Below are 13,667 nucleotides of genomic sequence, written 5' to 3'. Positions count from 1 at the left end.
TGCACGTAGGTGGCAGGTTTGATTCCCAGTCAGGGCACATATGAGAAGCAACCAATGAGTGCACAACTAAATGGAACACTTAAGTGGAACAACCAGTTGATGCTTTTCTTTCTCCTCTCTTTCTCTTTCTTTCCCCTTCCCTCTCTCTCTCTTTCTTCCTCCCTCCCCCTTTCTTCCCCCTCTTCTCCCCCTTCTTTTTCTTCCCCTTCCTCCCCTCTCTCCCCCTCTTTTTCTCCCCCTCTCGCCCTCTTTCCCTTTCCTCCTTACCTCATTCCTTTTTCACTCTGTCAAATCATTGGAAAATTAAGAAGAAGAAGGAAAAAAAATATATATATATATGGGTTTCTGGGCCCTACCCCCAGAATTTCAGGGATTGTGACTTCTGGGAATCTACATTTTTGTTTCTCTCTTTGTTTTTTTTTTGGGGGTAGTGGGGGGAATCTACAATTTTAAAGTCCCCTTACAATTCTTCTGATCAACTCAATTTATGAATGACTGATAGAATAGTTTTTCAGTATTATATTTAATCAAGATCCTTGTCTTATATTCTAGCAACCTTCTATTTATGTGCTGTAGACAAAATCCCAAATAGGAAGAAATGGTTTATAAAATCCTCCCTGGCCCTCCTCTTTGACTTCTTATCTTGCCATCACTTTCTTCAGATTTTCTAAGGTATTGGGAGTCAGTATTCACCCTCTAATAGTCAGAATTGGTCTGAATTTCCTTGTTGATCCTTATGTTAATTTTTTCCAAAAAAGAACTCAATCCAGGAAAATTAGGAAAAATACCACAGCATTTAAAAAAGGAATATTTAGAACATAGGTTTTACAAAGGGATAACCCCAGAGGATCTTAGCCAGACTGACTTACAGAGCATGTAGTACTCATTCCATTTTCTCATATTAAATCTGGATGCCGAGATTCTAGAGACATGCTAGATAATGTTACTTATACAGCTACCCTGAGTCATGTTTATGTTTGGCATCATTGCTAAGTGTTCATTCTCTTAATTCCTGCTCTTATTCGAACCTAAGGATTTCGTTTGGCCACAGGCTTTGCTTTGATCTTGAGCTGCTACCTTACTTGGGTTGTGCAAATCCTGCCTAGGGATTTGTTTTCTAGGATGAAGAAACTACTTGCATTCTTCATTTTCATACATTCCACATTGTCTAGCAGCTATTAGGCACCTTTTCTTTTCTCCTGAAGGCTTCTGCCAATGAAATATTGGAAATCTTACATTTACCCTAGCTTGCTTTTCTTGTTTTTGCGAGAGAGACAGAAAGACATGGAGGCAAGAAGGGAGAGAGGTGAGAAACATCAACTCAAAGTTGTGTCACTTTAGTTGTTCGTTGATTGCTTCTCATGCATGCCTTGACCGGGAGGCTCAGGCCAAGCCAATGACTCCTTGCACAAGCCAGCAACGTCTGGGCTCAAGTTATTGACCATGGGGTCATGTTCATAATCCCACGCTCAAACTAGCGACCTTGGGGTCTCAAACCTGGGTCCCCAGTGTCCCCTGCTGATGCTCTGTCCACTGTGCCACTGCCTGGTCAGGCCTTTTTTAAACATTATTTTTATTAACTTTTAGAGAGAGGAACATTGATATGTTCCATTTACCTATGCATTCAGTGGTTGATTTTTTCTAATTGATTGATTTTAGCGAGAAAGAGAGAGAGAGAAACATTGATCTGTTTCTGTATGTGTCCTGACTGGGGATCGAACCAGCAATCTCTGAATATTGGAACTATGCTCTAACCCAGCAAGCTATCTGGCCAGGGCCATTGGTCGATTCTTATATGTGTTCTGACCAGGGATTGAACCACAATGTTGGATGGTCTACCCAGCGAGGGCAAGGTGCTCAATTTCTACACATATTATTCACATCTGGCTTAGGACACTTAATAAGGCCATGTGCTCATAAGAGAAGATGGTACCTTTCCCAGAAGCTTGTCTGTATCATACCAGCTTTGTTCAAAGAGCTAGAAAGAAATTTCTTATCTCTTCCTCATATTTTGTATTGCTTACTAAGCTCTTATCTCATGTCAGAATTTTTTGCAAAACAATGATGGCCAAAACTTTCTGAACCGTCCAGTCCATTTTACACTCATCTCTTTGATGACTTATTAGCATATTCATCTAAATCCTATCACTGCACCATGGCTCCATTGGAGTAAGTTGGCCCAGGCGCTGAGGATGGCACCATGGCCTCACCTCCAGTTACAACGGAGCTGTGGTCCCAGGTGATCAGAGCATCACCCCCTAGTGGGCTTGCCAGGTGGATCCCAGTTGGGTGCATGCAGGAGTCTGTCTCTCTGCTTCCCTGCTTCTCACTTAAGAGGGGAAAATCCTATCATAGCAGTTTTATAGTGTCAAAATAGTATGACCCATTAGAGCAGGGGTCCCCAAACTACGGCCCGCGGGCCACATGCGGCCCCCCCCGAGGCCATTTATCTGGCCTCCGCCGCACTTCTGGAAGGGGCACCTCTTTCATTGGTGGTCAGTGAGAGGAGCATAGTTCCCATTGAAATACTGGTCAGTTTGTTGATTTAAATTTACTTGTTCTTTATTTTAAATATTGTATTTGTTCCTGTTTTGTTTTTTTACTTTAAAATAAGGTATGTGCAGTGTTCATAGGGATTTGGTCATAGTTTTTTTTTATAGTCTGGCCCTTCAACGGTCTGACGGACAGTGAACTGGCCCCCTGTGTAAAAAGTTTGGGGACCCCTGCATTAGAGTGTCATGCAGCTTACGTTTGTTTATACATACCTAACTCTAAAATCACAACTCTAAAACTCTATTTGACCTGTTTAACACATTTATGTCTGGCCAACTTTGTCCATGCCTTTTTTCCTGCTCTTAAAATTACATTTATTTACTCAGAGCATATATGTGTTTACTGAAAGCCTATTACTTACTTCAAAGCATTTTTCTTATGACTTTAAATACATGCTTATAAGTATTGTTTCTAAAGTGAAAACAGAATGTTTCTTATATAGAATTTGTAGTGATAAACATATTTGGGATTGCTAGGCCTATGAGTTTTAGTTGTTTATAGTATTTGAGGGGTATCTGAGAATCTCTTTTGTAGGTTTTCTCTCCAGAGTTTAGGATTTTATCCTTTAAAAATTTTTGTTCTCATTTAAAAAGTAGTATATATTCATCAAATTTGGAAAAACTAGAAAAAACAAGTTTATATATCATTAATAGTTTCCACAAACTAAAATAACTACAATTGATATTTTGGTTTATAATTTTTCCAGTTTTTTTTTTTTTTGTCTGTATATGAGCTTAAAGTAACTGTAATATTAAAATCTTTATCTTCCCTCCAACCTGGTTAACTTTTTTTTTAATTCTTGAGCATCTGGATAATGTTTTATTGTTTTGGGGTTTTTTTTGGGGGGGGGTTAGAACAGCTTTAAGTTCACAGCAAAAAGGAAGGTACAGAGATTTCCCTTACACCCTTTGCAGCACATATGCATAGCCTCCCCTACAGTAAGCATCCCCTATCAGAGTGATACATTTCTTTTTGTGTGTGTGGCAGAGACAGAGAGAGGGACAGGTAGGGACAGACAGAAAGGGAGAGAGATGAGAAACATCAATTCTTCGTTTCGGTTCCTTAGTTCATTAATTGATTTCTCATATATGCCTTGACCTGGGTGGGGGTGGGTGCTACAGTACACCGAGTGACCCCTTGCTTGAGCCAGCGACCTTGGGCTCAAGCTGGTGAGCCTTGCTCAAACCAGATGAGCCCACGCTCAGGCTGGTGACCTCGTGGTCTCGAACCTAGGTCCTCCACATCCCAGTCCAACATTGTATTCACTGCACCCCTGCCTGGTCAGGCAGAGTGGTACATTTCTTAAAATTGATACATCTACATTGACACATCATAGTCACCCAAAGTTCATACTTTACATTTAGGTTCACTCTTGATGTACATCCTGTGGGTTTGGACAAAATGTTAATGACATGTATTCATCATTACAGTATCATACAGAGTATTTTCACTACACTAAAGATCCTTTGTGCTCTGCCTATTCATCTGTCCCTTACCCTCTGCCTTTTTATTTCTTTTTTATTTTATTATTATTATTATTATTATTATTTGTATTTTTCTAAAGCTGGAAACAGGGAGAGACAGTCAGACAGACTCCCGCATGCCCCTGACCGGCATCCACCCGGCACGCCCACCAGGGGGTGATGCTCTGCCCCTCTGGGGCGTCACTCTGTCGCGACCAGAGCCACTCTAGCGCCTGGGGCAGAGGCCAAGGAGCCATCCCCAGCGCCCAGGCCATCTTTGCTCCAACTCCAATGGAGCCTTGCTGCGGGAGGGGAAGAGAGAGACAGAGAGGAAGGAGGGGGGGGGTGGAGAAGCAGATGGGCGCTTCTCCTGTGTGCCCTGGCCGGGAATCGAACCCGACACTTCTGCACGCCAGGCTGGCGCTCTACCACTGAGCCAACTGGCCAGGGCCTAGGCCCGATTCTTTCCAGGGCCTTGGCTTCTTACAGTTTTTTTTTAAGTGCTAAAGAATTCTTACAGTTTTTTTTTAAGTGTTTGCTAAAGAATTCTTACAGGTTTTTTTTTAAGTGTTTGCTAAAGAATCAAGCCTAGGCCCTGGCCGGTTGGCTCAGTGGTAGAGAGCGTCGGCCTGGCGTGCAGAAGTGTCGGGTTCGATTCCCGGCCAGGGCACACAGGAGAAGCGCCCATCTGCTTCTCCACCCCTACCCCTCTCCTTCCTCTCTGTCTCTCTCTTCCCCTCCGGCAGCCAAGGCTCCACTGGAGCAGAGATGGCCCAGGCGCTGGGGATGGCTCCTTGGCCTCTGCCCCAGGCGCTAGAGTGGCTCTAGTCGCGACAGAGCGACGCCCCAGAGGGGCAGAGCATTGCCCCCTGGTGGGCAGAGTGTCGCCCCCTGGTGGGCGTGCTGGGTGGATCCCGGTCGAGTGCATGCGGAAATCTGTCTGACTGTCTCTCCCCGTTTCTAGCTTCAGAAAAAAATAAAAATAAAAAAAAATAAAAGAATCAGGCCTATAACTGCATACCTTAACTATAGATTCTATACACACACATATAAATCAAGCCTTTATTCACTAACCCAGATAAAAAATGTTATGTACAGAGATCCTAACATTTAGTCTTCTATTTTATTTTATAACTTTCCTTTTTTAATTTTAGAAGCAAAGACTAGTTCATTTTAGATTGTTGAGATATAGAAATAAGAAAGATCTTGGAGGCCCTGGCCAGTTGGCTCAGTGGTAGAGCGTCAGCCTGGCGTGCAGAGGTCCCGGGTTCTATTCCCGGCCAGGGCACACAGGAGAAGTGCCCATCTGCTTCTCCACCCCTCCCCCTCTCCTTCTCTGTCTCTCTCTTCCCCTCCCGCAGCCAAGGCTCCATTGGAGCAAAGATGGCCCGGGCACTGGGGATGGCTTTGTGGCCTCTGCCTCAGGCGCTAGAATGGCTCTGGTCACAACAGAGCGACCCCCCCCAGATGGGCAGAGCATCGCCCCCTGGTGGGCGTGCCGGGTGGATCCCAGTCGGGCGCATGCGGGAGTCTGTCTGACTTCCTCCCCATTTCCAGCTTCAGAAAAATGCAAAAAAAATAATAATAATTAAAAAAAAAGAAAGATCTTGGGTTAGAGCTAACAACATTGGCTTTATTTGCCACCAGTTTAAATACCATTAGTGTGGAGAACATAGTTTTGTGGATCATTTAAACCTTTTGTGTGCTGTATTGTAATTGAGCCAATCTAGCTAAGTATCTGGAATGTAATCTTTAGGTTGTTTTCTAAACTCTTTCTCATCAGTATTTGTATTGATACTATGTATAATGGTATAATGTTTTTTTGGATTATTTGTGTCTGTGTTTATTTGTTTGTTTTTGTGAGAGAGAAAAAGAGGAAGGGAGAGAGGTGAGAAGCATCAACTGGTAGTTGCATTGCTAGTTGTTCATTGATTGTTTCATGTGCCTTCACCAGGGGGCTCCAGCTGAGCCAGTGACCTCTTGCTCAAGCCACCCTTGGGCTTCAAGCCAGTGACCCTTGGTCTCAAGCAAGCAACCATGAGATCATGTCGATGATCCCATGCTCAGGCTGGTGACTGCGCTCAAGCCAGATTAGCCTGTATTTAAGCTGGCATCTTAGGGTTTTCAACGTGGATCTCAGTGTCCCAGGTCGACGCTCTGTTCACTATGTGACCACCAGTCAGACATATATATATATATATATATATGTTTTGTTTTGTTTTTTTACAGAGACAGAAGGATAGATAGGGATAGACAGACAAGAACAGAGAGAGAGATGAGAAGCATCAATCATTAGTTTTTTGTTGCGACATCTTAGTTCTTCATTGATTGCTTTCTCATATGTGCCTTGACCGTGGGGCTACAGCAGACCAAGTAACCCCTTGCTCAAGCCAGCGACCTTGGACTCAAGCTGGTGACCTCGGGGTCTCAAACCTGGGTCCTCCACATCCCAGTCCGACACTCTATCCACTGCGCCATGGCCTGGTCAGTCTAGGCCAATGTTTTTCTTTTTTTTTTTTTTTCCTTTTTTTTTTTTTTAACAATTTTTTTAATGTATTCATTTTAGAGATGAGAGGGAGAGAGAGAGAGAGGAGAGACAGAGAGAGAGAAGTGCGGGAGGAGCTGGAAGCATCAACTCCCATATGTGCCTTGACCAGGCAAGCCCAGGGTTTCGAACCGGCGACCTCAGCATTTCCAGGTCGACGCTTTATCCACTGTGCCACCACGGGTCAGGCTTAGGCCAATGTTTTTCAGCCACTGGTCCACCAGGAAATGTGTGCTGGTCTGTGAAAGAGTTAACCATTCTGTTGTTGTATGAAGATTATGTTGTATGAACCACTTATTTTAGCCAAATTCGCTTATGCTCAGGGTAATTCCTCCTTTAACAGTTCCCAAAATACTTCTTCTGTTGTTACCAGTCCCCAAATGTAAAAAAGGTTGAAAACCACTGGGCTAGGCCTATATAATATTTTAATATTGGTAGGAAACTTAGAAATCTTCCAGTCCATTCCCTTCTTTTTCTCGTCAAGTCATTGAGACCAAATTAAGCTATTTGCCTACAGTTACCTTCCTTAATGAAATGTGAATGTTTTTCCAATTTTACATGGAGTTAATATTTAGAGTTGTCTAGGTTGGTAGTTTCCAAGGTTTCTTTTAATAGAACTTATTTTTCCTTTAAAAAATTTTTCATCTAAAAAATTCTCACCTTGTGTTTCATACATAAAACATAATTGAGCCTGAATCGTGGTGGTGTAGTATAGTATATAAAGTGTTCACCTGGAACACTAAGGTCACTGGTTTGAAACCCTGGTCTTACTTGATCAAGACACATAGGAAGCAACTACTGCGAGTTGATGCTTCCCATTTCTTCTCTCTCTCTCTCTCTCTCTCTAAAAAATAATAAAATAATTGAGAAGGCCTCATTTCTGAAGCCCTGTCCAGTTTGCTTCTAGTAATTCTAAGAACTTTAGGGTCTTGAAAACTATTTATGTAAGTATATTATTCATAATATTTTGGTAAAAATTAATGGTAGCAATAGGCAATCCAAAGAAATAGATATTGAATAAAGGAAGTCTTGAGTTTTGATTCAGAGTAAGAAAACATTTTATAGAAATAAGTGGCCCTGGCCGGTTGGCTCAGCGGTAGAGCGTCGGCCTAGCATGCGGAGGACCCGGGCTCGATTCCTGGCCAGGGCACACAGGAGAAGCGCCCATTTGCTTCTCCACCCCTCTGCCGCGCTTTCCTCTCTGTCTCTCTCTTCCCCTCCCACAGCCAAGGCTCCATTGGAGCAAAGATGGCCCGGGTGCTGGGGATGGCTCTGTGGCCTCTGCCTCAGGCGCTAGAGTGGCTCTGGTCGCAACATGGCGACGCCCAGGATGGGCAGAGCATCGCCCCCTGGTAGGCAGAGCCTCGCCCCTGGTGGGCGTGCCGGGTGGATCCCGGTCGGGCGCATGCGGGAGTCTGTCTGACTGTCTCTCCCTGTTTCCAGCTTCAGAAAAATGAAAAAAAAAAAGAAAAAAAAAGAAATAAGTGCACAGCCTGACCAGGTGGTGGCACAGTGGATAGAGCATCCACCTGGGACGCTGAGGATGCAGGTTCGAAACCGCTTTAGCGAGGGCTCATCCAATTTGAGCAAAGGCTCACCAGCTTGAGCATGGGGTCACTGGCCTGAGCATAGGATCATAGACATTATCCCATGGTCACTGGCTCAACTGGAGCCCCCTGTGGTCAAGGCAGAGATGAGAAAGCAATCAATGAATAACTAAAGTGCCACAGCTACAAATTGATGCTTCTCATCTCCCTTCCTGTCTGTCTGTCTAAGAAAAGGAAGAGAAAGAAAGAAGTATACCTTGGCTTGACCAGGTGGTGGCACAGTGGATAGAGCATCGGACTGGGATGCAGAGGACCCAGGTTCAAGACCTCAAGGTTGCTAGCTTGAGTGCGGGCTCATCTGGCTTGAGCAAAAAAACCCCACAAAACTCACCAGCTTGGACCCAAGGTCGCTGGCTTGAGCAAGGGGTTACTCCGTCTGCTGAAGACCCACGGTCAAGGCACATATGAGAAAGCAATCAATGAACAACTAAGGTGTCGCAAAGAAAAACTAATGATTGATGCTTCTCATCTCTCTTCGTTTCTGTCTGTCCCTGTCTATCCCTCTCTCTGACTCTCTCTGTCCCTGTATAAAAAAAAAAAAGAAAAAGAAAGAAGTATACCTTGTATTTGTACATCTCTGCTAGACAGTTTGAAGCCCCTGATACTTACATTTACTTGAATTATTGTAATAAGTAAATTGACTTTTAGATATTAAAAGTATTCCAGGCCCTGGCCGGTTGGCTCAGCGGTAGAGCGTCGGCCTGGCGTGCGGGGGACCCGGGTTTGATTCCCGGCCAGGGCACATAGGAGAAGCGCCCATTTGCTTCTCCACCCCCCTCCTTCCTCTCTGTCTCTCTCTTCCCCTCCCGCAGCCAAGGCTCCATTGGAGCAAAGATGGCCCGGGCGCTAGGGATGGCTCCTTGGCCTCTGCCCCAGGCGCTAGAGTGGCTCTGGTCGTGGCAGAGCGATGCTCCGGAGGGGCAGAGCATCGCCTCCTGGTGGGCAGAGCGTCGCCCCCGTGCTGGGTGGATCCCGGTCGGGCGCATGCGGGAGTCTTGTCTGACTGTTTCTCCCCGTTTCCAGCTTCAGAAAAAAAAAAAAAAAAAAAAAGTATTCCAGATAAACACTGTAGAAATTATTAATAAGACCTTGACCCTTAGGGCTTTATATAGTCTTTTTTTCACATAGAAGTGAAAGAAATTTATATAAATATGTATTGACCAGTTCATATGCTATGATTGATTGAATTTAGAAAGCAGCCTTGAAAGAGTGTTCATGTCATGAGTCTGACTTGCTTTTCTTTTATTTGATAGGAAAAAGCTCCTCTGTTTCTGAAGAGAAAGGTGACTCTGATGATGAGAAGCCAAGGAAAGGAGAAAGACGATCATCCAGGGTCAGACAGGTAACTCGTATATCTGCTAAAGTATCCATCACCTATTTGGGTAATACTTTGGATATCTCCTCCTTTTCAAACTGTTTGGGTGTCTCTCTAGATTTCTATAAACTTTTTTTTTTAAGTAAGAGGAGGGGAGATAGACTCCCGTATGCCCCCAACTGTGATCCACCCAGCAGCCCCCATCTGGGGCTGACGCTCGAACCAACCGAGATTTCTCAGCCCCTGGGGTTGATGCTTGAACCTTTCGAGCCACTGGCTGCGAGAGGGAAAGAGAGAGAGAAGGGGGAGAGGCAGGAGAAAAGAAGCAGATGGTTGCTTTTCATGTGTGCCCTGACTGGGGATCGAACCTGGGACGTCTGCATGTGAGGCCAACACTCTATCCACTGACCCACCTGACCAGGGCCTAAATTCATCTTCTTTCTCCTCTTTATCATATTTCTCTCTCTTTTTTTTTCTTTTTCCAAGTGAGAGGAGGGGAGATAGACTCCCACATGCACCCCAACCAGGATCTACCTGGTGACTCGTCTGGAGCCATGCTTGCAACCAAACTATTTTTAGCACCTGAGGCTGAGGCTCCACAGAGCCATCTTCAGCTCCCGGGGTTGATGTGCTCAAACCAATTGAGCCATGGCTGCAGGAGGGGAAAGAGAGGAGGGGGTGAGGTGGAGAAGCAGATGGTCACTTCTGTGTGCCCTGACTGAGAATTAAACCCAGGACATCTACATGTCAAGCTGACACTCTACCACTGAGCCAGCTGGCCAGGGTCTCATTTTTTTTTTTTCCCTGAAGCTGGAAACGGGGAGAGACAGTCAGACAGACTCCTGCATGCACCCGACCGGGATCCACCCGGCACGCCCACCAGGGGGCGATGCTCTGCCCCTCGGGGGCATCGCTCTGCCGCGACCAGAGCCACTCTAGCGCCTGGGGCAGAGGCCGAGGAGCCATCTCCAGCACCCGGGCCATCTTTGCTCCAATGGAGCCTTGGCTGCAGGAGGGGAAGAGAGAGTCAGAGAGGAAGGAGGGGGTGGGGGTGAAGAAGCAAATGGGCGCCTCTCCTATGTGCCCTGGCCAGGAATCAAACCCGGGTCCCCCGCACACCAGACCGATGCTCTACCGCTAGCCAACCAGCCAGGGCCTCATTTTTTGTTTTTTAATTTAGATCTGCTCTGGCCTTCAGATTTCTAATATATAAAAAAAATAAAACTTACTTGTAAAAGTTAGTAGTAGATTGGTCTATATTCCTAAGATACATTATTAGAAAAATATCTAATTAAGTATTCAGTTAAAACCTTAAAGCTATATGTTACAATGTTAAGTAAGCAGAATACAGAAGTATATCTAGTGTGATTATATGGAAAAGAATGGGAAAAAATTAAATATACTAAATTGATAATGTGATCACATTAAGTGATAATAGGTCAGTCCGCCCTACCCTCTATATGTTCAGTTTATTTTTAAAGCTTGAAGCTAAAAAATTGAACTAGAAGTTTTGTTATTGTGTTGCTTTTGGTCACTCTATTATGATTCCTGTTAGAGTCCATATTAGTCATGCTCGTCTACTGTCGCACTTGTTTCTGTGTTGCTGAAAGCATATGTCATTGTGTTTCTTCTTCCTGTGTGTGTCTCATGAGACACTTTTTCCCTTCTGTTGATAGTAAGCAAATGTACTTGGAAAAATTGTATCTCTCTTTTCTTTCAGGCAAGAGCAGCTAAACTTTCTGAGTGCAGCCAGACTGCTGAGGAGGAAGAGGATCAAGAAACACCTTCCAGAAATCTGAGGATCAGAGCAGATCGAAATTTGAAAACAGAGGAGGAAGAAGAAGAGGAGGGAGAAGATGAAGAGGAGGAAGAAGAAGAGGAAGATGATGATGAGGGACTAAAATCTAGGGATGCACCAGTTCCAAAACAGTTTGAGAAAGAAGGGGAAGAGATTCCCAGAGCAAAGCAAGAAGAGGTGGTAGATGAGATACCCCAAGCCATAAGATCCCAGGAACAGGAGGGGTTAGAAAGAGGAGGGAGAGTTACAAGGTCCCAGGAAGAAGCTAGTAGAAGAAGTCATCTGGCCAGACATCAGCAAGAGAAAGAGATGAAAACAGCTTCTCCCCTTGAGGGAGAAGAAAGAGAAATAAAATCTTCAAAAGGCTTAGAGGAAAAATCAAAGTCCCCTTCTCCTCCTCTACTTACTGAAGATGTGGAGAAGACCCCTCTGATGCTGCAACCAGAGCAAACTGCCAGTGAGGAGGAGACTCCCCCACCTTTACTTACCAAGGAAGCATCTTCACCACCTTGTAATACACAACTTCAGAGTGAAGAGGAAATAGAACCCTTGGAAGGCCCAGCCCCCCCTGTTCTCACTCAGTTATTTCCTCCTAATACAGATGCTGAGAGCAGGGAGCTGTTAATATCTCAGCATACTGTCCTGTTGGCAGGAGGCTTGTCTCCTTCATCAAGTCCTGCAAACACCAAAGTAGAATCACCAGCAGAGAAAGTGCCAGAGGAAAGTGTCTTGCCTCTAGTTCAGAAAAGCACACTAGCTGAATCCTCAACCCAGAAGGGTCCTGAAACTGAATTAGACAAATCTGCTACATCACTCCCTCTAAAAATTGAGGAATTAATACCAGCCAAAGGGATCACTGAGGAATCTCTGAAACAACCATCTTTGGAACAGAATGAAGGCAGAAGGGCTTCTCATACCCTTCTATCAAGCCACAGATTGAAACGGTCAGCTGACTCATCCTCTAGCCGATCCTCCTCATCTTCATCTTCCGGTTCTAGATCAAGGTCTCGCTCTCCTGATAGTTCAGGCTCTCAGTCTCACTCACCTCCAAGAGCTAAGCAGAGAGATGCATCTCATGCTAACCCTTGTGGTATATCCAAGACAGGCTCCAGATCAACATCAGAGTCCAGGTCACGTTCCCGTTCTCGTTCACGTTCAGCATCAAGCAACAGCAGAAAAGTAAGTGTGGAATATCTTGGGTACATTGCTATTCTTTCTGTATGCCAGTGTTTCTCAAACCCAGGAGAACCTATCATATTTTCTGACAGAAAGAAGAAAAGCTTCCTTTAGTCCCCAGTTCAGTCATTACTTTCCCCTTATTTCAGAGTCTTAATTTTCTATCCATTGATCCTACTTAGGGTCCTTTTTCATTTTGAGCTCCTTTGATCCCAAAGAAAAGATTTTGAATTTTCCTTTTTTATTTCATTTAGTCACCTCCTCCACTGGACTATAAAGTTCCTGAGGATATGAGCATGCCATTTTTACATGTGTATTCTAGTTCCCAGCACCCAGTTGGGACTCAATAAGTAATGGGTTGACTAATCTAAGAAGTCAGGGAGATCACTAACTCAAACAGGAATAAACAAAAGGAACAAAAAGGTCCAAAGTATTAAACTGGGGCAGCAAAAGTTGGAAAACTCACTGATCTACTGAACATATACCACATAAAATAATTTGCCTTATGTGTTTGATTTCTTCAGTCTCTGAGCCCTGGAGTCTCCAGGGACAGCAGCACCAGCTACACTGAAACCAAAGATCCCTCTTCTGGTCAGGAGGTTGCAACTCCACCAGTGCCACAACTGCAGGTCCTTGAGCCAAAGGAGAGGACTTCCACCTCATCCTCTGTTCGAGTGAGGCCTATGAGCCAACCTGAGCCAGCTGAAAAACATGTGACTCAGAGGGTACTACCTGAGCGGGTAGGCTGTTATGCCTTCTCCATAGAGGGAGATGGAGGATTAGGCATGATTTTCCCTTTTGTTTTAGCTATAAAACCGAAAGGTCAGTCTGGACAAAGTTCATTAGAAATATAAAAGGTTGGGGATACCTGTTATAGTCCACTTAACTCTTTTCCAACTCCCTGGTTCATGAAGCTGAGTTCTCAGTTCCAGGGCTCTTAGGGTCAGTTCTTCCACAGAATTTCTTTTTTCTGCCCAAAACGAAGCCTGTTCTCGGTTCTCAAAAAAAAAAAAAAAAAAAAAAAGGACTTCTAATAAAATGATTGCTGGAATTGAAATTCTTTAAGCAATATTCCACTTTGTAAAAGGAAACAACAAAGATATATAGGGCTGTGTATGGAGCTGGTACAGTGTATGTCCTGCTCTGCCTTTTATCAGCTGCAGGTTAAAGAAAAGGAACCAAGCAGATTTAAGTATGTTGCTATGTTTGT

General features: G+C 44.4%; 1 protein-coding gene across 2 annotated transcripts in view; it reads left to right on the top strand.

Annotated features, from left to right (window-relative positions):
- Positions 1 to 13,667, top strand: part of ACIN1 (apoptotic chromatin condensation inducer 1) — a 45,333-nt gene that overhangs the window by 11,870 nt on the left and 19,796 nt on the right. The window contains exons 5-7 of one of the 2 annotated variants that reach the window (XM_066277446.1): positions 9,422 to 9,510; positions 11,204 to 12,460; positions 12,982 to 13,197. In XM_066277446.1, coding sequence (XP_066133543.1) covers positions 9,422 to 9,510; positions 11,204 to 12,460; positions 12,982 to 13,197 — 1,562 coding nt within the window. The remainder of the gene's footprint in view (positions 1 to 9,421; positions 9,511 to 11,203; positions 12,461 to 12,981; positions 13,198 to 13,667) is intronic. The other variant, XM_066277448.1, reaches the window with a different exon arrangement.

This window comes from Saccopteryx bilineata, chromosome 4 (assembly GCF_036850765.1).
Source record: "Saccopteryx bilineata isolate mSacBil1 chromosome 4, mSacBil1_pri_phased_curated, whole genome shotgun sequence".
Classification (NCBI taxonomy): domain Eukaryota; kingdom Metazoa; phylum Chordata; class Mammalia; order Chiroptera; family Emballonuridae; genus Saccopteryx; species Saccopteryx bilineata.
This window is presented reverse-complemented; position numbering and strand designations above follow the sequence as displayed.